The sequence below is a fragment of the Heterodontus francisci genome, chromosome 37 (assembly GCF_036365525.1).
Source record: "Heterodontus francisci isolate sHetFra1 chromosome 37, sHetFra1.hap1, whole genome shotgun sequence".
NCBI classification, from domain to species: Eukaryota; Metazoa; Chordata; class Chondrichthyes; order Heterodontiformes; family Heterodontidae; genus Heterodontus; species Heterodontus francisci.
In genome coordinates, this window is record NC_090407.1 from 11,070,792 (window position 1) to 11,095,612 (window position 24,821).

At 41.9% G+C, this 24,821-nt stretch overlaps 1 protein-coding gene across 27 annotated transcripts in view; it reads left to right on the forward strand.

The window, feature by feature from the left end:
* The first annotated feature begins 18,445 nt into the window (after positions 1 to 18,445).
* Positions 18,446 to 24,821, forward strand: part of LOC137352058 (protein polyglycylase TTLL10-like) — a 367,140-nt gene continuing 360,764 nt past the window's right edge. For 10 of the 27 annotated variants that reach the window (XM_068017080.1, XM_068017082.1, XM_068017097.1 and 7 more), the window contains exons 1-2: positions 19,000 to 19,057; positions 19,273 to 19,431. Coding sequence is in view for 7 of the 27 variants with exons in the window: in XM_068017111.1 (XP_067873212.1) it covers positions 18,887 to 19,057 (171 nt within the window). In the remaining 20 variants the exon portion in view is untranslated. Of the gene's footprint in view, positions 19,058 to 19,272; positions 19,432 to 20,058; positions 20,220 to 24,821 lie in introns of those variants that run through there. The other 17 variants (XM_068017111.1, XM_068017112.1, XM_068017070.1 and 14 more) reach the window with 10 other exon arrangements.

The following is a 24,821-nucleotide window of genomic DNA, read 5'->3' on the forward strand; positions in this document are numbered from 1 at the left end:
ATACACTAGTGAATATCTACAAACTTTCTGATGGTGTGGAGTAGCAAATACAATCAAGCCCATGTTATATCTTTCCAATAGATGCTAACTCCAAGAATATTAAATCACATGCTGAATGCCAAGGAAGGGTCGGAGACAGGTTCAATTTGATATGCTTGCCAGATTCCCAATTTTGGTTTAGGTCATGTGGGGAGTTGCTGACAGAGGACGTTAGATGTTTCACATGCGAGAAGGACAAAGTGATAGGAGAGTCAACTTTTGTATACCTCCTAGAGATTACTTCTACATGATATTGGAGGACGTCACCCAACCACCAACTTTGTTACAGTTGGTAAGTTGCCTAGGGAGGTTAGGAGGAGAAGGAATGGGCAATTTATCTTCCAAAACAGAAAAATAATAATTTAAGGATAACTTAGTGTATGTAGATAATTCTTTTAAAATGACGATTACTGAATGACCATCCTAGTTCCTGTCTCTCTACCTTCCACTATTTCAATGTTAAACTTGGGTGACCTTATTTTCTGGTTATACTAAATCTAGGGACATGGAGCCCAACACTCACCCACACAATCCAAGGGTGTTCTGATCCAGCTCCCGGGACATCCATGCAACCCGGCTCCAGCCATTAGTCCAGTTACCATCGGCCCAAGTTACTTGGTCATTTACAGCTGGGGCTGTATTCTCTTCAACTTAATTTAACAGGAAAACTGAGTGTGATCCAGGGAGGGCCTTCTGCAATTTGGGGCGACTGCCCAGTGAAACCTGCTGGCCTCTCAGTGGATACTGGGGGTGGGGGGGGGCATCTTTTGGGGGACTTCATGGCCCATGGAGTGTCCCGGCAGCAATGGCCACTCCCATGGCAGTATCGCTGCATGGTTTCAACAATTACCCCCCCCCCCCCCCCATCGCCAGGCCCTGGCTACCCTCAACCCCTCTTCCAGGACACCCAGCCATTGAGCTACTCTCATTCTGCAGCTGCAGCCTCAGCAATAGCCACCACTGGCAGCGAGGCTGCTGAGCTACCAGCCCTCTGATTGGGCGAGCATCTCCTTAATAGGAAGGCAGCCACTTACCCAGCAACTGATCTGCTCTTGTAGTCACAGTATTTACAGTTAAATTTATAGTCAATGGTAACCCCCGCCCCCCCAGGATGTTGATGGTAGAGGATTCAGCAATGGTAATGTTATTGAATGTCAACAGGAGGTGGTTAGACTATCTCTTGCTGGAGATGGTCATGGCCTGGCACTTGTGTGGCGCGAATGTTACTTGCCACTTAGCCTGAATGTTGTCCCGATCTTGCTGCACAGACTGCTTCATTATCTGAGAATGTGCAAATGGAATTGAAGACTGTGCAATCATCAGCAAAAATCCCCACTCCTGACCTTATGATGGAAGAAGGGTCATTATTGAAGATGGTTGAGCCTAGTACACTGCCCTGAGGAACTTCTGCAACAATGTTCTGGGCTAAGAGAATTAACCTTCAACAACTACAACCATCTTCCTTTGTGTAAAATAAAAGCAAAATACTGTAGATGCTGGAAATCTGAAATAAAAACAAGAAATGCTGGAAATACTCAGCAGGCCTGGCAGCATCTGTCAAGAGAGAAGCAGAGTTAACGTTTCAGGTCAGTGACTCTTCTTCAGAACTAGCAGATATTAGAAATGTGAAAGGTTTTAAGCAAGTAAAGCTGGGGTGGGGCAAGAAAAAACAAAGGAGAAGGTGTAGATAGGACAAGGTCATAGAGAATAACTGACCATAAGGTCATGGAACAAAGGCAAACAATATGTTAATGGTTATGTTAATCTTATATGTTAATCTTTGTTGCCAGGTATGGATTCAACCAGTGGAGGGTTTTCCCCTGACTTCAATTTTACTCGGGCTCCTTGATGCCACACTTTGTCAAATAGTGTCTTGAAGTCAAGGGCAGTCATTCTCACCTCACCTCCGAAATGCAGCTCTTTTATCCATGTTTGAACCAAGGCTGCAATGAGGTTTGCAGTTAAGTAGTCCTGCTGGAACTCAAACTGATTCAATGCATCTAATAAATTATTAAACTTTTTCCTACAAATTTCACTGTGAACCCTCATGCCTCTACACTGAATCGAAAGAAATTAAAAATTTAAATTATCAATGTTATTCACCAGCTTAAATGTTTTCATCATATTCTCTTCTTCATACCATCAATCCACTGCATCCCCCATAATCTACTTTCACTGAGAAATACATATTACATCGAATTTACAGCACAGAAACAGGAAATTCAGGCCAACTGATCTATGCCATGGTTTATGTGTCACATGAGCCGCCTTCTAGCCCTTTTTTTTTATTTCCAAAATATACTTTATTCATAAAAATCTGTAAAAATTACATTCCCAAACAGTTTAAAACAGCATCAAGTCAAAAAATACAAACAATGCAAAAGTGATCAGTTTCCTTCTAAACAATTATGAGTTGCCTCACAACCCTTCCATTTCATTGTCATGCCATATACATTTCTACATTTACAGCACACAAAATTTTCCCGATACAGTTCGAGGGGTTTCCCATGAATCCAGCCCCTCAGTTCAGCTTGGTGGAGGGACCTTACACTGTGGTCTTTCCCCGTTGAGCCTTTGCTGCGGCTGCCCCAAGCTTTAGTGCGTCCCTCAGCACGTAGTCCTGGACCTTGGAATGTGCCAGTCTGCAACATTCGGTCGTGGACAACTCTTTGCGCTGGAAGACCAGCAGGTTTCGGGCAGACCAAAGGGCGTCTTTCACCAAATTGATAGTCCTCCAGCAGCAGTTGATGTTTGTCTTGGTGTGCGTCCCTGGGAACAGCCCGTAGAGCACAGACTCCTGTGTTACAGAGCTGCTTGAGATGAACCTCGACAAAAACCACTGCATCTCTTTCCACACCTGCCGCCTTCTAGCCCTATTTCATCTAATCCTATCAGCATAACCTTCTATTTCTTTCTCCCTCATGTTTATTTAGCTTCCCTTTAAATGCTATTCACCTCAACCATGTGGTAGCAAGTTCCACGTTCTAACTACTCTCTGGTCATATTGTCATGCATTGAGCACATATTCATCACACTTTACAGTGCCATACTTTATTACATGTGCAAAACAGTAATTTTAAAATTAAAAAAGAAAGCTAATTATTGTCAGCTGTTTTTTTCTGACCTTTCCCCAAAGCCAGAAGGCAGAGATTTAAAAACAGCCACCAATCTACGGAACCTTTTGTGAGGAATTTCTCACAGTGAGTATCTGAACAATGGGTTCAAAGGGACAGGCTAAGTTGAACATGGCTCCATTTTAAAAGCAAAACACCAAAAGCTTACTCCACATCCAAGGCTACTGGTAAGCAATGTTGCAGGAGAACTGCAAGTAAATGTCAGTAAGTAGAGATCAAATCAATGACAATTTAGTCAAATTATTTTCTTTAACTTTACACATAAAGGAAAATATGAACAATGCCCGAGTTGTATTTCACTATGGACAGTCAGATAGCTTTTGTATCGGGTGTGATTTTTTTGCCACCCCAAAACTACAGCTCCTTAATGAAAATTTAATTCCACATCCACCTGTATTTTACATAATTTACATTATATCCTGTCTCATAGGTGCAATGAAGCTATTGAATATTAAATATCCCATCCCAAATCAGTCCTTAAAATTGATTACAATTCAATTACAGTTAGAATCACTTTTTATACTCTTACCTTAATATTATCCATATGATTACTTCACATCCTAAATACATGAAAATCAGTAGAATTCTAACAAAAATGAGTTACATGTGTAAGAGTCATAATGTTCTTATCTGCAGATTTCCCTATTTCTTCAATTTGCTATTATGTGTCTCTTTTGCTGTCCAATTCCTTTTCAAGTCTCCATATCTTCCTTTGTCTGTAACCTCCTTTGGCAGTGTTTCTCATGCACTCTCAGCCTTTTTCTGCTCGGCCACTTGACTTTCCATTCCTTTTGTTCTATCCTCTTGGGATTTATTCTGCTCATTCTGATTATCTCTCCCATTAATTCTACTCTCCCTCTTCGCTCTCTCCGTCTACTTTTTTTCTGGATTGCTGTTGTTACAAAGTTCTTCAGAATTAAATATGTTCAGGGACTAAAAAATTCCCAACAACCTTTAATAATGCAAACAAAGTGTATAAGGGTTTATTAAGAGATAAATGTAAACACTTCTACTAAATTTACTGAACCATCAGCTGAACATTTTCTTGACAGGTGTAGGCCATTCAGCCCTTCAAGCCTGTTCCATCATAAAATTAAATCATGGTTAAACTCCAATTACCCACCTTGGTTCCGTATCCCTTAAAATCCACGTCTAACAAAAGTCAATCTCAGTTTTGACATTTTTAGTGAACCCCCAGCCTCAACAGCTTTTTTGGTGGAGAGAGTTCCACATTTCCATTACCCTCTTTGTGAAGAATGGACTTCTCGACAGCACTCCTGAACTGCCTAGCTTGAATTTTAAGGTTATGCCCCCTTGTTCTGGACTCTCTCACATTAGGCCACTTCCTTATACTCGAGGAAATACACGCCTGGTCTATTCAACATTTCCTCGTAACGTAATACTTTTATCATTTTTGATTATGAAATATACCTTATTCTAATCTCAATATTCTGATATAAATTATTATTGAAATACTTCATGTGAAAATAAATAAGGAAACAAATAAATACATTGGAGAAGATGAAATAAAGAAAAAAAAGGACCTTTTTATTGGAGTGTAAAACAATTTTGCCATCCTATTTTCTCCTGATCACATAACAACAACCTTAATGCAAAGTTTAGTTTCATCTCTGTCCAGCCACAGCTCATGGTTGAAGGATGGGAGATGTTATTTTACCCATTCAATTTATGGAAAATGCTGCCACCTAGTGCAGTATTTGATTGGAAAGGACATAGATTGCCTTGTGGGTTAACATGGCAAGTGTTAAACCAGTCTACTGAAAACCCGGCAATGGGAGAAGAGTCCAGATCCTGTGTTCTTAACGATTGTCCTCTATAGTTTTTGAACTTGAGTTTATGATGAAAGGGTTTACATAAGAAGTTTATAGGATTTCTATAATGCCCCCGACTTATATAGCAGTCTGTCAAAATAGGAACATGGAGGAATTTGGTGACCAACCTTGTTTATTCATCTTTCTTCACTCTGATGTCCAAGCTGGCACAAAAGATCAACAAAATTATTCTTAACAAATCAATTCAAACTGATCGTCAGTGGCAAATCAGAAACAACAGCAATCTACAAGTGTCAATAAATTCAACCAATCGTGAACCTTGATGGACAAAATTTCACAATTAGGTTCATGTCCCATATAGTTTGTGTGTTTGCCTCTTAGAATAACAGTGCTAAAACAATTAATTAACAGTGATTTAAGAATAAATACAATTCAGGTGAAATGGGGACTCTGGATAATCTAGGGTAATGGTCCAATATTTAAGCATTTGTCTCCATGCAAAATTACCTGATCTATAGCTGAGTCACATTACCATGATCACCCCATGTTTCACTTGACCAATGATCAGGCTTTAATTTTGTATAAAAATAATTGAGAAACTGAGAGAAAACTAATCCATTGAAAGATTGACTCTTGACAACTATTAATTCTAACTAGTACTGTTTATTCATCTTATTAGTAGACTAGGTAAAGTCATTTAAATAAAGTTGACAAGAGTTGTTTCTGTATGTGTAGTTATGAATAAGAAAGTAATTAGACCTGGGTGAATTATTAATGAAAGGTCATGTAAGTGTTCTCTTTGCATTTAGGATTACAAACTATTTTTGATTTCATTAACATTTCATTTGGGTCTAGTTGATGGTAAACTGTTATCAAGTGAAATTAAACATTTGGTTCTTCCTGTAAACTTCTGGAGAGGTCAGCTGCCCATTACAAGTTATAAATTGCTCAACCTGACCAGTCACTTCAATTGTGTGCCACTTTAAAATTCTGAACTGTTGCTTAAATTACTTAATTCGATTTAGGCCTGTCATTCTGGTGAAAGATGCAGTTCTGAATGATACAAAGCCCAAAAGATGCAGCTTTTAACTTTGTCTTTTTTCTTTTTCCTAAATTACTGCAGCGTATAGGTGCAATACAAACAACAGAACAAAGAACAGTACAGCACAGGAACAGGCCATTCGGCCCTCCAAGCCTGTGCCGATCTTGATGCCTGCCTAAACTAACACCTTCTGCACTTCCGGGGCCCATATCCCTCTATTCCCTTCCTATTCATGTATTTGTCAAGATGTCTCTTAAACATCGCTATCATATCTGCTTCCACCACCTCCCCTGGCAGCAAGTTCCAAGCACTCACCACCCTGTGTAAAAAAACTTGCCCCGCACATCCCCTCTAAACTTTGCCCCTCGCACCTTAAACCTATGTCCCCTAGTAACTGACTCTTCCACCCTGGGAAAAAGCTTCTGACTATCCACTCTGTCCATGCCGCTCATAACTTTGTAAACCTCTATCATGTCACCTCTCCACCTCCGTTGTTCCAGTGAAAACAATCCGAGTTTTTCCAACCTCTCCTCATAGCTAATACCCTCCAGACCAGGCAACATCCTGGTAAACCTCCTCTGTACCCTCTCCAAAGCCTCCACGTCCTTCTGGTAGTGTGGCGACATGACTTGCCAATTTTTATACTCTATGCCCCGACCGATAAAGGCAAGCATACCGTATGCCTTCTTGACCACCTTATCCACCTGCATTGCCACTTTCAGTGGCCTGTGGACCTGTACGCCCAGATCGCTCTGCCTGTCAATACTCCTAAGGGTTCTGCCATTTACTGTATACCTCCCACCTGCATTAGACCTTCCAAAATGCATTACCTCACATTTGTCCGGATTAAACTCCATCTGCCATTTCTCCGCCCAAGTCTCCAACCGATCTATATCCTGCTGTATCCTCTGACAATTCTCATCATTATCCGCAACTCCACCAACCTTTGTATCGTCCGCAAACTTACTAATCAGACCAGCTACACGTTCCTCCAAATCATTTATATATACTACAAACAGCAAAGGTCCCAGCATTGATCCCTGCGGAACACCACTAGTCACATTCCTCCATTCAGAAAAACACCCATCCACTGATACCCTTTGTTTCTATGACCGAGCCAGTTCTGTATCCATCTTGTCAGCTCACCTCTGATCCCGTGTGACTTCACCTTTTGTACCAGTCTGCCATGTGGGACCTTGTCAAAGGATTTACTAAAGTCCATATAGATAACATCCACTGCCCTTCCTTCATCAATCATCTTCGTCACTTCCTCAAAAAACTCAATCAAATTAATAAGACACGACCTCCCCTTCACAAGACCATGCTGTCTCTCGCTAATAGGTTCGTTTGTTTCCAAATGGGAGTAAATCCTGTCCCGAAGAATCCTCTCTAATAATTTCCCTACCACTGACGTAAGGCTCACCGGCCTATAATTTCCTGGATTATCCTTGCCACCCTCCTTAAACAAAGGCACAACATTGGCTATTCTCCAGTCCTCTGGGACCTCACCTGTAGCCAATGAGGATGCAAAGATTTCTGTCAAGGCCCCAGCAATTTCTTCCCTTGCCTCCCTCAGTATTCCAGGGTAGATCCCATCAGGCCCTGGGGACTTATCTACCTTAATGCTTTGCAAGACACTCAACACCTCCTCCTTTTTGATAATGAGATGACTGAAGGTTACCTGAAGGTTTGGGTAGCGGTGGTGTAATACGTTGTCCAAATTTGGCATACACCCCCATCCAAACACTTGGAATTTTTCCGAATGCTACTATAATGGTTCCTGCGATCTGTCTTTTTTAATTCATATTAAATTTTATATCTACTCCAGTTATACAAATGCGTAACTTGGCCTCGATCCTGGAATGTTTGAAGTAGAAGTGAGGGCTTCAACGATTGTTAGAAATTCCTTTGTTTCAGCTTGAAAACTGGCTGGCAAGTCTAATATGTACTTCTTTTTGGGAGTACTGCATCTTAATGGCCAATTTTAAAATGGCCCTGTAAACTGTATTGTTAGAAAGGCGTACTTGGTTTCTGAGCAAAACTTGTAATATAAACATAATAAAATCAAAATACTGAAGATGCTGGAAATCTGAAATAAAAACAAGAAATGCTGGAAATACTCAGCAAGTCTGGCAGCATCTGTGGAGAGAGAAGCAGAGTTAACGTTTCAGGTCAGTGACCCTTCTTCAGAACTGAAGAATTTGTATATTAACACATAGTAATTTGACCCTGAAATTGCTTTACTATTACTATTTTACAACTGGACTTTTACTGTGTTTGTAATGAATTTTAAAACAAATTTTATTCTACTATTTATTTTGTAATAAACTGTTCTGTATTTTCTCCCCTTCCTTTTCCCCACCACTTGTTTCACCACAACTTGCTCCTATCTTGAGAAGATGGTTGGCCATCCTGCTCCCAGACATTTGTCTATTCTGCTGTATAATCAACTTTGAACAGGTGCATGGGAATGAGCCTCTATGAGACTCACTAATTTTCATTCCTTCCGCATGATGTTTTAATGGCATTACCAGATTCAGCTCATTTTAAATTGAACAGCGGTAAATAAAACTCTTATTAATCATAATAAAAATAAAATACTGCAGATGCTGGAAATCTCAAATAAAAACAAGAAATGCTGGAAATACTCATCAGTTCTGGCAACATCTGTGGTATGCTCTTTTCGAATTAAAACATTTTCATTTATAACTACCCACAGTTTCCTGTTATTAAGCTAATCATTTATTCATTATCCCCTTATTTTGAGACCTTCAAAGCCATTAATTGTCAGTACAGAACCTTTTCAGAGACTTTCTCAAAATCCAAGCATACAATATTAAGTGCCTTACCATCATCTATCATGACACTAATATCTTTGAAAAACTACATCAAATTAATTGAACATAAGCTTTTCCTCCTGAAACCCTGCTAAATGTCCAATTAGCTATGCTTTATCATTTTGAAGATTTTTCCTGACAACTGATAAAGTTACTACTTTACATTTCCCATGAATATCTCTTACCCATATGAAATAATGGAGTTATGGCTTCCTGTGATGTCTCTCCCAAACTTGTCAAAGATTCACTCGTTTCAAATTCCAATCTCCTTTAAAGCTTGTGGTTGTGTGTTAATTTAACCATAGCTATTATCAGCATAATCTCTAGCTCCTCCTCTTTTTGGGCTTCTGATTTCTGACTTCAGCATCATTCCTTCTTCTACCTCAATAAAGACGCTGATGAAATAACTCTATTGAGCACAAATTCCCTCTTATTATTTTAAGCCCCGAACAAAATGCTATCCAATGGTGTTCATCAGCATCAATTACCATTTATATAGCACCTTTAACTTAGTAAAATGACCCAAGGCCTTTCATGGGTGCATAATCAGCCAAAACAAAATTGACACTGAGCCAAAGAAGGTGACAAGGTAGGTTGAGAGGTAGAAAGGCCAAGACGTTTAGGGAGCGAATTCAGAGCTTAGGGCTGAGATAGCTGAAGGCATGGTGATCAATGGGGTTCAGCTCCAGAAAGCAGTCATACTAAAAAAATCTAGTTACTAAACATAGGGTTTAACATCACTTATTCTGGTTTTACATGAAGGAAGAATTTTAAGTAATACATGTGGTTTTCAGTTTCATAATCCCTCATATACAATTAATCGCACATTATTGCAGGAAAAACACACATGACAGTTTAATGGTTTGGGACAATTTTACACAGGAAGCCACTTGCAATGTCATTTTTCTTGAATTTGAATGGTTAAATCCTTTCATTATTCAGTCAACTTTATTTTGGTGTGCCATTCTAATTGTGTATAATTTGTGTGAGACAATATTTTTGTCAAACGATTAAAGGATAGAATCATAGGTTGCTACAGCACAGAGGTGGGATACGCTGTCCATGAAGTCTGTGCTGATGTTTTTCTCCACATGAACCATCGAGACTAAACCACTGTCCTCTTCACTTCACATACTCTTTACAATTCATCTTTTCCAAGCAATTATATAATTCCCTTTGAAAACTGCTTATGGACGTTGCTTCTATACTATTTTGAGGCCTAGAATTCTACATTCTAACTCGCTTCTGTGTTCAGAATTAGTTTCTAACCTCTTTTTGCTGATTATCTTAAATTTGTGCCCTCTCATTACTGTCTCACTGACCAAAGGAAATAATCTACCACTATTCATCCTATCATAATCCTTTATAACATTGAGGACATCTGTCATGGCACCCCTTTAATTTTCTGCGTTCTAGTGAAAAAAGCCCTAACATCTCAAGTCTTTCTTTATAGTGTAACCCTTCATCCTTGGTAGTAGGCTAGTGAATATACCCTGAAGCTTTGTCATTGTTTTTATATCCTTCCTGTGATGGGCGCCCAAAACCGTACACTGTACTCCAGCTGTGGTCTAACCAAACTCATGTACAAATTCAACGTTACCTTCTTGGTTTTGTGTTCTGTGCCTTGAGATACAAAATCAAGGATCCTGTTTGCCTTTTTATGGCCCTATGTACTTGCACAGCCACCTTTAATGACCAATGTATCTGCACATCAGGATCTCTCTGCTCGTTTACTCCATTTAAAATGTGATAATTTAAGATATACTTTCCTACCCTATTCTTACTACAATAATTGCTTCACATTTTTCTCTGAGGAATCATGTCTCCCATCTAGCTGCCCATCTTGCTCGACTAAACACATTCTCTGGCAGTCTTTCCCATTATCGAAATTTCCCATTGTCACAATTTGATAACAGAAACGTCAATACATTATCAACTGATGTTTCATCACTGGGTCTTGGATTGCTGTAGTTTTGGAAACAGGGTTTTTGTTTTATTCATTCATGGGATGTGGGCGTCACTGGCCAGGCCAGCATTTATTGCCCATCCCTAATTGCCCATGAGAAGGTGGCAGTGAGCTGCCTTCTTGAACCGCTGCAGTCCATTTGGGGTAGATATACTCACAGTGCTGTTAGGAAGGGAGTTCCAGGATTTTGACCCAGCGACAGTGACGGAACGGCGATATAGTTCCAAGTCAGGATGATGTGTGACTTGGAGGGGAACTTGCAGGTGGTGGTATTCCCATGTATTTGCTGCCCTTGTCCTTCTAATTGGTAGAGGTAGCGGGTTTGGAAGGTGCTGTCTAAGGAGCCTTGGTGCGTTGCTGCAGTGCATCTTGTAGATGGTACACACTGCTGCCACTGTGCGTCAGTGGTGGAGGGAGTGAATGTTTGTAGATGGGTGCCAATCAAGCGGGCTGCTTTGTCTTGGATGGTATCGTGCTTCTTGAGTGTTGTTGGAGCTGCACCCATCCAGGCAAGTGAAGAGTATTCCATCACAGTCCTGACTTGTGCCTTGTAGATGGTGGACAGGCTTTGGGGAGTCAGGTGGTGAGTTACTCGCCTCAGAATTCCTAGCCTCTGACCTGCTCTTGTAGCCATGGTATTTATATGACTACTCCAGTTCAGTTTCTGGTCAATGGTAGCCCCGACGATGTTGATAGTGGGGGATTCAGCGATGGTAATGCTGTTGAATGTCAAGGGGAGATGGTTAGATTCTCTCTTGTTGGAGATGGTCATTGCCTGGCACTTGTGTGGCGCGAATGTTACTTGCCACTTATCAGCCCAAGCCTGGATATTGTCCAGGTCTTGCTGCATTTCTACACGGACTGCTTCAGTATCTGAGGAGTCACGAATGGTGCTGAACATTGTGAAATCATCAGCGAACATCCCCACTTCTGACCTTATGATTGAAGGAAGGTCATTGATGAAGCAGCTGAAGATTGTTGGGCCGAGGACACTACCCTGAGGAACTCCTGCAGTGATGTCCTGGAGCTCAGATGATTGACCTCCAACAACCACAACCATCTTCTTTTGCGCTAGGTATGACTGCAGCCAGCGGAGGGTTTTCCCCCTGATTCCCATTGACCTCAGTTTTGTTAGGGCTCCTTGATGCCATACTCTGTCAAATGCTGCCTTGATGTCAAGGGCAGTCACTCTCACCTCACCTCTTGAGTTCAGCTCTTTTGTCCATGTTTAAACCAAGGTTGTAATGAGGTCAGCAGCTGAGTGGCCCTGGCGGAACCCAAACTGAGCGTCACTGAGCAGGTTATTGCTAAGCAACTCTGCTTGATGGCACTGTTGATGACACCTTCCATCACTTTACTGATGATTGAGAGTAGGCTGATGGGGTGGTAATTGGCCGGGTTGGACTTGTCTTGCTTTTTGTGTACAGGACATACCTGGGCAATTTTCCACATTGCAGGGTAGATACCAGTGTTGTAGCTGTACTGGAACAGCTTGGCTCGGGGCGCGGCAAGTTCTGGAGCACAGTTCTTCAGTACTATTGCCGGAATATTGTCAGGGCCCATAGCTTTTGCAGTATCCAGTGCCTTCAGTCATTTCTTGATATCACGCGGAGTGAATCGAATTGGCTAAAGTCTGGCATCTGTGATGCTGGGGACTTCAGGAGGAGGCCAAGATGGATCATCAACTTGGCACTTCTGGCTGAAGATTGTTGCAAATGCTTCAGCCTTATCTTTCGCACTGATGTGCTGGGCTCCCCCATCATTGAAGATGGGGATATTTGTGGAGCCACCTCCTCCAGTTAGTTGTTTAATTGTCCACCACCATTCACGGCTGCATGTGGCAGGACTGCAGAGCTTAGATCTGATCCGTTGGTTATGGGATCGCTTAGCTCTGTCTATCGCATGCTGCTTACGCAGTTTGGCATGCAAGTAGTCCTGGGTTGTAGCTTCACCAGGTTGACACCTCACTTTGAGGTATGCCTGGTGCTGCTCCTGGCATGCCCTCCTGCACTCTTCATTGAACCAGGGTTGGTCTCCTGTCTTGATGGTAATGGTAGAGTGGGGGATATGCCGGGCCATGACGTTACAGATTGTGGTTGAGTACAATTCTGCTGCTGCTGATGGCCCACAGCGCCTCATGGATGCCCAGTTTTGCATTGCTAGATCTGTTCGAAATCTATCCCATTTAGCACAGTGATAATGCCACACAACACGATGGACGGTATCCTCAATGTGAAGGCAGGACTTTGTCTCCACAAGGACTGTGCGGTGGTCACTCCTACCAATAATGTCATGGACAGAAGCATCTGCGGCAGGCAGACTGGTGAGAACAAGGTCAAGTATGTTTTTCCCTCGTGTTGGTTCCCTCACCAACTGCCGCAGACCCAGTCTAGCAGCTATGTCCTTTAGGACTCGGCCAGCTTGGTCAGTAGTGGTGCTACCAAGTCAGTCTTGGTGATGGACATTGAAGTCCCCCACCCAGAGTACATTTTGTGCCCTTGCCACCCCCAGTGCTTCCTCCAAGTGGTGTTCAACATGGAGGAGTACTGAGTCATCAGCTGAGGGAGGGTGGTAGGTGGTAATCAGTAGGAGATTACCTTGCCCATGTTTGACCTGATGCCATGAGACTTCATGGGGTCCGGAGTCGATGTTGAGGACTCCCAGGACAACTCCCTCCCTACTGTATACCACTGTGCCGCCACCTCTGGTGGGTCTGTCCTGCTGGTGGGACAGGACATACCCGGTGATGGCAGAGTCTGGGACATTGTCTGTCAGGTATGATTCTGTGAGTATGACTATGTCAGGCTGTTGCTTGACTAGTCTGTGGGACAGCTCTCCCAACTTTGGCACAAGCCCCCAGATGTTAGTAAGGAGGACTTTGCAGGGTTAACGGGGCTGGGTTTGCCGTTGTCGTTTCCGGTGCCTAGGTCAATGCCAGGTGGTCTGTCCAGTTTCATTCCTTTTTATTGACTTCGTAGTGGGTAGGTATAACTGAGTGGCTTGCTTGGCCATTTCAGAGGGCATGTAAAGAGTCAACCACATTGCTGTGGGTCTGGAGTCACATGTAGGCCAGACCAGGTAAGGACAGCAGATTTTCTTCCCTAAAGGACATTAGTGAACCAGATGGGTTTTTACAACAATCGACAATGGTTTCATGGCCATCATTAGACTAGCTTTTAATTCCAGTTTTATTAATTAAATTCAAATTCCACCTTCTGATGTGGTGGGATTTGCACACATGTCCCCAGAGAAATACCCTGGGTCTCTGGGTTACTAGTCCAGTGATAATACCACTACGCCATCGCCTACCTCTAGTTAAAATCGCTCTCATACTGGGGTATTTAGCTAACAATCTTTACTCAATCTTTATCCTTTTTTCACTGCTCCCTTGAAGGTGCTGACTATTCATGAGGTACAGCTCCATGATGTACAGAAAATGTTTCCACTTGTGGGAGAGTCCACGACCAAAGGTCATAGATATAAGATAGATATAGATATAGCCTAATAAGTCCAATGTGGAATGCGCTACCACATGGAGTAGTTGTGGTAAATAGCATAGATGCATTTAAGGGGAAGCTAGATAAACATATAAAGGAAAAAGGGAATAGAAGGATATACTGGTAGGGTGGAAGGAGACTTATGTGGAGCATAAATGCTAACATAGACCAGTTACGTCGAATAGCCTGTTTCTGTGCTGTATACTCAATATATCTTGCCCACATCGTCATTGATTCATGGGTTAGTTAATATAATGGCATCAACAGGCTATTTGACAGTGGATTACATCACACATAAATTCAATCCTATTCACACATGCACTTTCCAGTGACGGTTGTATGATGGATCAGCAGGAACTCTGACATTTTCTTCCCTTCCCTGGCTCAGGAAAACTGAGGTCAGTTGTAATGTCCTGGTACAAATCAGCTGAATTAGCAGAGACTGGAATTGAACCTGTAGCAATTAGTCTCTGTGGGTTAGTACCATACCACATGATGCATCTGCACAGAAAGCCATCAGAAGAGCTATTAGTCAAAGGCATAGACTTGTCTTGATGACCTACAGATCATAGTCCAGCACTTTTCCAAGGTGATTTAAATACTGATTTACTCACTTTTGAAAGTGGGGCAACTGCAGCCACCCCCCGCACCCCCCCAACCCCCCCCCGTGGCCTCCACAATGTTTACGCTTATGATTCCTGAAACTGTAAGGTAGTTAGTCTTGATTCTATTGATTGTTCAACCTTGCCTAAGGGGTTATCCTTGACATAGTATCTTGGCTTTTTACCATGAATTCCTAAGATCGGTTAAATGCAGGATAAAACTCGATAAAATACATTAATGATTAGGGTTACAGTTGCTGGGAAATACTTTTCAAAGCCATGCACTGGAATCTGTTTCTACAAAAACAGATTGAAAGCATTTAAATACTGGAGTTGCAAATTATGTCCTGATATTAAGTCATACATTTCCAGGCTATGTTGATCGACAATTAAACTGGAAGTCAAAGATTGTTTGCATATTGTTTATTATTGCATACAACAAACATCACTTCAGCAATGCACAGGGCAGAATCTCACATTATAGCTTGAGAGCTACACTCACTTTTTTTTTGTAAACATAGATTTTTTGAAATGAAGAAACCCTTTGTCTGTTTTTGCATAGTATTAATGGCATTAATAGTCAACAGTCTTTCTAATAACAAATAATGTCATTTCACTTAAGTCCTTAGCCTAATTGTAACACATGGAGCACTGAAAATCTACATTTATGGGCAATTAAATAACATGTCCCAGTTCAAAAATATCATAATTATGATACATGAATTATAAATGGTCATTAATTAATAGTGAACTGGGTGGCAAAGTTATTTTTCCCAAAAATATACTTTATTCATAAAATCTGTAAAAAATACACTACAAAACAGTTCCAAGTTGACATTCCAGTAAGTGCAAAAAAATTCAGTTTCCTTCAAAACAGAACGTGAGTTGCCTCACAATCCTTCCATTCCATTAACATGCAACGTACATTTGCATTACACAGCAAAACCATATTTTGGAGCATACAGCCCGAGGAGTTTTTCATGGGTTCCAGACCCTCGGTATGCTATGGCGGGAGGACCTTACACTGTGGCCTTTCCCCATTGAGGCTTTGCGGCGGCTGCCCCAAGCTTTAGTGCGTCCCTCAGCACATAGTCCTGGACCTTGGAATTTGCCAGTCTGCAACACTCGGTTGTAGACTCGTTTGCACTGGAACACCAGCAGGTTTCAGGCAGACCAAAGAGCGTCTTTCACCGAATTTATAGTCCTCCAGCAGCAGTTGATGTTTATCTCGGTGTGCGTCCCTGGGAACAGGCCGTTGAGCACAGACTCCTGTGTTACAGAGCTGCTCGGGGTGAGCCTCGACAAAAACCACTGCATCTCTTTCCACACTTGCTTTGCAAAGACGCATTCCAGAAGGAGGTGGGCAATGGTCTCTTCCCCACCACAGCCACCTCGAGGGCAGCGTACGGAGGCGGTGAGACTCCGGGCATGCAGGAAGGATCTGACAGGGAGAGCCCTTCTCATCACCAGCCACGTGACAACTTGGTGCTTGTTTGAAAGTTCTGGTGATGAGGCATTCTGCCAAATTACTTTGGCAGTCTGCTCAGGCAACCATCCAACAAGATCCACCATCTCCTTTTCCCGCAGGGCCTTGAGGACATTCCGTGCATCACTGCCTGATGGATTTGTGACCAAAGGTGTTTTTCTGCACAAACTTTTCCACAAAGGATAGGTGGTGTGATACGGTCCTACTGAATGGAGAGTTCCGCAGCAAAGTGGCCAGATCCATCCTTCGCAACACTGGGACAGATGGAACCTCAGCACATAGTGACACTTGGTGTTTGCGTACTGGGGTTCTATGCACAGCCTGATGCAGCCGCACACTGGGTGGCAAAGTGGGTTAGTCATTAGCCTTTCACTCTGGGACCCAAGTTCAAATTCACCCAGTGTCACCCCTTGTTCAGTGGTAGCGCTCTTGCTTCTGAGTCATGGAGGGTTCAAGTCCTACTCCAGGACTTTGAGCACAAAAATCAAGACTGACACTCCAGTGCAGTACTGGGGGAGGCAGTGACTTAGTGGTAATGTCACTGAACTAGTAATCTAGAGGACCAGACTAATGCCCTGGGAACACGGGTTCAAATTCCACCACGGCAGCAGGTGGAATTTAAATTCATCAGGAATTGAAAGCGTCTCAGTAATGGTATCATTACTTTCACCGATTGTCATTAAAAACCCATCTGGTTCACTAATGTCCTTAAGGGAAGGAAATCTTCTGTCCTTACCTGGTCTGCCTATGTGTGACTCCAGACCCAAAGCAATCTGGTTGACTCTTAACTGACCTCTGAACTCAGTTATCAAAGGCAATTAGGGATGGGCAACAAATGCTGGCCTTGCAGCAACATCCACATCCCATGAAAGAATAAAAAAAAACTTCCCTCTCACCTGGATGGAAAAGATCCCATGACACTCTTCCAAAAAGAGCAAGGGAGTTCTCCCCAGCGTTCTTTCTGATATTTATGCTTCAACCAACATTTAAAACAGATCATTATCATATTGTCATTTGTGGACCTTGCTGTGTGAAAATTTGCTGCCGTATTTCCTACATTACAACAGTGACTTAACGCTTTGGGACATCCTGATGTCGTAAGGTGCTACAGAAATGCAAGTGTTTCTCTTTTCTTTCCAATTCAGCACTAATTTGCGATCTCACATTTTTGAAACATTCTTTTCTGCTGAGGGCAATTCATTGAGACAGAGAAGAAAAAACTCTACACTGCACTTTGCTGTGCCCGTTCCTGACTTGGATTGCGTGATGCTGACAGAGGATACCTGAAATAGGAAGCATTCTATTTCCTGACACTAATGTTCACCTTGATGAGCATTACAAATAAATAAATGATTATAAATAAAAACAGAAAGTTCTGGAAATATTCAGCAGATCTGGCAGCATTTGTGGAGAGAGAAACAGAGCGTTTTCCTCTCCACGGATGCTGCCAGACCTGAGTATTTCCAGCACTTTCTGTTTTTATTTCAGATTTCCAACATCCTCAGTATTCTGCTTTAATTAAATAAACTATATTATTTGTAAAGACCTGCTGAGTGATTCCAGCATTTCTTGCTTTTGTTGTGTATATTATTTGTAATATGTGGAATTATGACCACGTGTAAAACTGAGAAGTAATTTAATTAAAACATCTCTGAATGCCAGGATTGAAATCTTTATCATTACAACAAAACTATATAAAACCATCCTAGCAGATGACTTTGTAAACTACTTCTGAACATTAAAGGTGCATGAATGCATGCTTATTTAACCTCTCTGCATTGTAAAGTTGGCCTTTGTAAATATTGACAAAACCTGCCAATTGTTCTTACCTAAAGCTTTGCTTGTTCATGTGGTTTGGGTCGCAGCCTCTTCAATGGGTGCGGGAGCATTGTGGGAGTTGTAGTCCAGCTGGGGCAGCTTCCAGTATCTCCATGGAGACGATTCCTCCGGGCGAAAAACGACAGCTCCCGGGAGACTTTGCGATGAACGCGCCTGCGCAGTCACGCTGCAGGGCGGGCGCGAGGTAAAGGCCGAGCGGCCGGCCTTTCCCGTTGCTAGGCGACGGCGGCCGCCGTTCGGTCATCGCCGAGGAGGCAGATTCAAACAAGCAGAAAGGGAGGAAGTTTTAAACAAAAACAAAACAAAAAGAAAACAAACAAACAGGAAATCAACAAATTGGAACCCCGAAGAACTTTGTCGGAAATTGTCAAGGGAGCAAAAAAGGGAAAGAAGTATTTTGTGACAGCCAGCAACTGGCTCCAAGGCTGACTCCCCTGGCATAGTCCCAGGAAGAAAGTCAACTTCCAGCCAGGGGCAGATTAATCAGTGACTTAAATCAGATATAATATCCAACTTAACAGACGGCCTGGGCTTACCAGCAACTGTATTTTTCCAAGCAACACAAGAGCCATCCTCCCCTTCTACCAATTTTGAACCCGGAATTTGGTTTGTAAATTAATTAATTTAATTTTTTTGAAGTATTGCCCTCTCATGGCTGCAGAGTTTCAGCTTCATAAACAGCAGGAAATGGCTGTGGAATCAGTGAGGAAGAACACAAGTCTTAGTAAGCACTTTTGGGAGGACTATGCCACCGAAAGCAAGAAACAAAAAGAATCGCTGACCCTCCAAGAAGCCTTTGAGAAATTTAGGAAGAAACGTCAGGTAGGCACTTTTTTTTCTCTTGGTGTCAGTGCAATGCCCAGCGCTCTTAAGTTGAATTTATTACTTCGTTGATAAATTTCAATGCAAGCTACATCAGAAAGTTTTTATACATCAATTGTAATGACATTGATTATATGTTTATATTATAACTACATAAATGGTGTTTAGGCACAGCCTGGCAAGTGGAGTAATTTTTGTTTTCTTTTTGTCTGAAGAATTTATTTTTATCTGTGTGTCCCATCCTTGAAAAAAGAACAAACACATTTCTGTGTTAAATCTTCACAAAAATGTGGAATGAATGACAGAAAATGCTGGAAATACACAGCAGGCCAGTCAGCATCTGTAAAGGGAAAGTCAGGATATAACAACTTTGGGTATGTGGATTTCCAGCATTGGTAGTTTTTCCTTTTCATTTTTTTTATCATGAAAAAATGTTTGAACTTTTTCTGAGTGGTTTACAGAGATCTTTTTCCATATGTGCTCAAACACACAATGCAATGATCCAAACTGTGGCATGAATTTTGTGTGACATTCAACTCTTTCTGAAACACAAATGTATTGCCAAATACTTCTCTGTAAAGTCTTTACCCCTTTAAAATAAGTTTTTAATGCGTCCCAATCATTGCAATCAGAAAATCTTGTGCCTTAACAATAAGGTTGACCATGGTGCACTACATTAAAACAGAAATGCAGCAGCACTTTTCTCCAGCGTGTGTTTGGCTTAGTTTTAAAAAATGTGGTTCTGATTCAGTACAGCTACCTTCGTGTGCACACTCTGGACTAATGAAGATACGAACTGCTCTGCAGAACAAATAACTCTATGCACTGAGCCATGTTAGTTTTCCATTTTAGTATGCTTATGCCTACTGCCAGTGGAACAATAAATATTGTTTATAGATGAAAGGGGGGATGATGGGAGGAGATTATCTTGTAATGAAATTGGAGACAGTTTCAAAGGGCTGCAACTGCAGAGGGTTCTAAATATTTCAGGAGTGTTACAGGCAGTTACAGGAAGCAGAGTCTCATCGGTGCAATCTAGTTTCCATTTAACATCGAGCGTTAGATTAAAGTGTATGCACAGACGTATTGGAACATATACATCCTTGCAAGACACCCCAGTAATTATACCACAGGAGTTCATGGTCTTGGGAACATATCTAAGGTACTGTGAATAAGCAAATAATATCTCACTAATTATTAGCGATGTTTTTTTACACAAACATTACTGCATAAACTTCTGAAAGTGAGTTTGGATGATGTTTAACACATGGGAAGATTCACAGTGAGATATATTTTATAAAAACAAAAGCAAATATTGAAGATGCTAGAAATCTGAAATAAAATCAGAAAATGCTGGAAATATTCAGGTTTGGCAGCATCTGTGGAGAGTGAAACAAAGTTAACATTTCATATCAATGATTTAAGCAAGTACCGAGGCAGGGTTGGGAGAGGGGTGGAAAGAACAAAAGGGAAAGTTTGGAAAGCAGGACAGATTAAATGACTAATGGTGCAAGTCAAAAGGGAATGATAATGGAATAAGTAATGAAACAAAGAATGGGTCTCGAGGAGATGTAAATGGCAATTGCAGAATCATTGGCAATAGCTGCTGTCCAAAATAAATGAGAGCAGTTTTATGGTCTGAAATTGTTGAACTCAATGTTGAGTCCAGGAGGTTATAAAGTGCCTAATAGAAAAATGAGGTGCTGCTCCTCGAGCTTCCATTGAATTTCATTAGGACAGTTAGAACATGGAAATGGTGGAAGAAGATCTGTTGAATGTGGAGGCTGGTGGAGTCGAAGGTGAGGGGGATCGCTATCATGGTTCTGGGAGGGAGGGGAAGGTGTGAGAGCAGAAGTGTTGGAAATGGAACAGATGTGGTCAAAGGTCAACCATGGTGAAGGGGAATACTCAGGTGAGGAAAAAGGAAAACCTTGTGAAGCACTGGTATGGAAGGTGGCATTGTCAGAACAGATGTGACAGAGAAACTGGGAGAATCTAATAGAGTCGTAGAGTCCTTACAGGAAGTGGATTGGGAGGAAATATAGTCAAGGTAGCTCTGGGAGTCAGTGTGCTGATGGATAGGACTGAGATGAAGAGGTACATATGAGGGCAACGGAAGCTCAATGAACAGCTCCTCATCTTTTGATTAGGCACTTTTCAGCTGCCTGAACTCAACATTGTGTTCAACAATTTCAGATCATAACCACTCCTACCTTTTTTTTTAGACATCAGCTGTTGGTGATGAATCAGCTATTGCCATTTACACCTCTTCCAGACTTCTCTTTTGTTTCTTTTATTTGTCCCAATGCCATTATTTTTATCTTGCACATCAGCCCTTTTGTCATTTAATCTCTCCTGCCTTCCACCCTATCACAAATCTTCCCTTTTCTTCTTTCCTCCTCCCCCTCCCATGCAAGCCTGCTTCTGTACTTTGCTTTTATTTTAATCTGTATTGCTAACTTTGTTTCTCTCTTCACAGATGCTACCTGACCTGAGCATTTCCTGTATTTTCTGTCATATATTACTTTTATGTCTGAAGAAAATAATGCTGTAGATTACCAAGGATAATAATTTTTTGTGTTCACCATTAAAAATTAACCAGATAAACCCATTGTTCAATGAGGATGCATGTCAACTGACTATGAATGAACTGACTGCTGTTAATAGAATCGTACCTACTGTAGTTGAAAACATAAACCAGAATGTGCTGCTAGGTGCTATTATTAAAAAAGGGTATATTTACCAAGTCACCTGTACTGTATAATACCCTCTATTCCACTGCTCACCTGCCTGTACCACATGTCTCGATTTTATAATAAATGAACACCCCAAGTTCAATTTTCTGTTCAGAATCCCAATTTTACATGTGACAAGATTGCGGAAAGTTTTAGGAAATTATTTCCCGCCCCCCACCGCCACCCCTTTTGGATGGAGTGATTACCCTCGGTCCTTCTCCCTGGGAGATGCCTCCCTGAATCAATTTATTTTATTTTGTTTCATATCATTTTATTGCATCTTTGTATTGATCGTTATAAATTCTCAGAGCTTTGCTCTTGATAGATAGGACTCAGCATGAAGCTCTTTACTGCATAATGCGACCTACAGTCCAGTGAATCCTGTTCACTTCTATAAATGATGCCTTGGCTGCTGCTATTCACTTTTGATGCATTGCTTTTATGATTCTATGCTAATTAGTGCAAGATACAGATGCAAACAATTTGTATTTGCATAGTTTATTATTTCACAAATTCTTGAAAAGAAGTTCCATTAATGCTGAATAATAATTAATAATGTCCAGGTACTAATGTCTCTTTTTAGTTATTTTTCAAATCTTAATTACTTTTTTTACATGATTCCTGTAGATAGAGATAAAATACTCTCAAATTGAGTGTCATGTTTGCCAATCTTGAGATATCATCGACTGCAACCTTTCCTGTCTGTGAATCTTTCTAACCCACTAATTCAATCCAGGGGTTCAACAGGCATACTGCTCAAATTCTGCCCTCGGTTTATGATGCCATCTGACCAGTCAAACCTCACTGTTTTGTAATGTAAATGTGTTGTCCAGTAAGTTCAATAAACCTACATTAATTAGTCCTCTTGTGAACATAGCAACATATCAGAAGACCGGTAGTAGCTGTTGGTTAGCCTCAATGTGTGCCCGGGTCACCATGGAGTACAACCACAGCCTTCCATGGCCAGTGAGATGTGCAGGACATTGATTGTTTCATTATCTCCAATTACCAAATTGTCTTTTAAATTTACTGCCCTATACTTTTAATTTGGTCAAGTAGTTTATTTTTTATTAGTGGTGTCCACTTTCCAGAGGAAAGCACCATTAATGAAAAAGAACAACTTCTGCTGTCAAATCAGTTGACCAAAAACAAAATAAACCATCACCTTCTCCCCCCCTCCACCCCTGCCCCCCCTTCACCCCGCCACACCCCCATCTCCACCCCCACCCCTCAACTCCGTCCCCATTGCTGCCTATCCACCCCCCCCCCGCCGCCCCTCCACCCACCTGCCTCCCACTCTCCACCCCCCGCCGCCCCCACACCCTCTCGCACCCCCCTCCATCCTCCCGTCTCAACTCTCTCGACCCTCCCTCGACCCTCTTAAACCCCCCCCAGCCTCTCGATCCCCCTCCACCCTCTCGCTCGCCCCCCCCCACCCTCTCGCTCGCTCCACCCTCTCGCTCGCCCCCCCCTCCACCCTCTCGCTCGCCCCCCCTCCACCCTCTCGCTCGCCTCCCCTCCACCCTCTCGCTCGCCTCCCCTCCACCCTCTCAGTTCACCCCCCCACCCATTCCCCCACTCTCCCCTCCCCCTGCCCTCTCGCTCCCCTCCCCCCACCCTCTCGCTCCCCACTCTCCACTCTCTCGCTCCACCCCCCCTCTTTACCCTCTCGCTCCAACTCCCTCTCTCTCCACCCCCCTGGCCACTCTCTCGCTCCAACCCCCTCTCCACCTTCTACCTCTCCCTCTACCTCTCCCTCTGCCTCGCGCTCTACCTCCCCCTTTACACCCCGCCACCCCCTCTTCCCCTGTGTCCCCTCCACCTCTCATCTAAAACTGAAGCCGGACAATGGGTATCTAGGAGTGATTACCAAGGATTTAGATGATTGCAAAAACCACAAGAGTGAAGTACAAGTGGTTTATAACCATCACTTGCACCCAAAATGAATCTGAAATCTTGCAATCACACCTGTGGATTTTTTTTCATTTTTTTTATGCAGCACTGGATCTTCTTTGGCATTGCATGCAGATGGTTTTGGTTGTCAAGCATGATTATGATGTTTAACTGCTAATCTGACCTGTGCTTTTGAGTCCATTGCTTTAAATAGCCAAATCCAGTTACTTATTAACCGCTGAGGTTAATCATGGGACACTTGAAACATTTTGGAAATTTCAGGCTCTGGGTCAATGACTAGCTTACTTGCTTTTCAAACTAAACAATTGGTTTGTAATAAAGAGGATATCTGAAGTTTGATCGAGATGTACTGGACAGAATACTGCTTTGCAGAAAGATTTCTTTCCATTTTGGGTCTTCATTTGCAACAACAGTTCTGACACTGGCTAAAATGCTCTGTGTAGTTGAAGTGTGGTGATACCCACTAGATGGATTAACCATTATGATAATTGCAATTTTACGGAGGTGACAAACTCTGTAGTTGCTACTGGGAAGGAAAATTATACTGTATAAGTTTTCTTGCTGGAACCCCCTGACCCTTAGAGAATTTCAGGAGATCTATAAGGTATATTTATTTGTCTGTTTGTCATCAGATTTCTGTATTTGACTTAGCATGTTCACTCTGTTGCTGTAAAGTATCAAAGTTTCCTGCACTGCTTTCCTTTAGTGAGCTGACACTGTATTTGATAAGTTAGGACTGGGGCCTCTGGTGCTGTGTCAATATTTGCAAGGGTCCTCTAGCTGGAAATGTTTGGTAACTATAATAACAAGTAACATAACAGGGGTTAGATCAAGGCGTTAATCAAATCTTGGGGCTATAATAGTTAAAACCCACATAAATTTTGCTTGTGCTGTTTATGGTATCAGCTATATATCTGACTGCTCTTTTGTTCATTCCTCGGTGGTCAATATTCTCTATTTTCGGCCAGTTCATTGAACTTAATTTAACTAATTTATCAGTTTTATTCCAATTTCAAATAAGAACTATATGTTGTCCACTTTAACTAAAAGTAACTGATAATGAACACGGTTGAAGCTGCCAATGTTGTGTAATTAGTTCTATTTGATACTTGCTG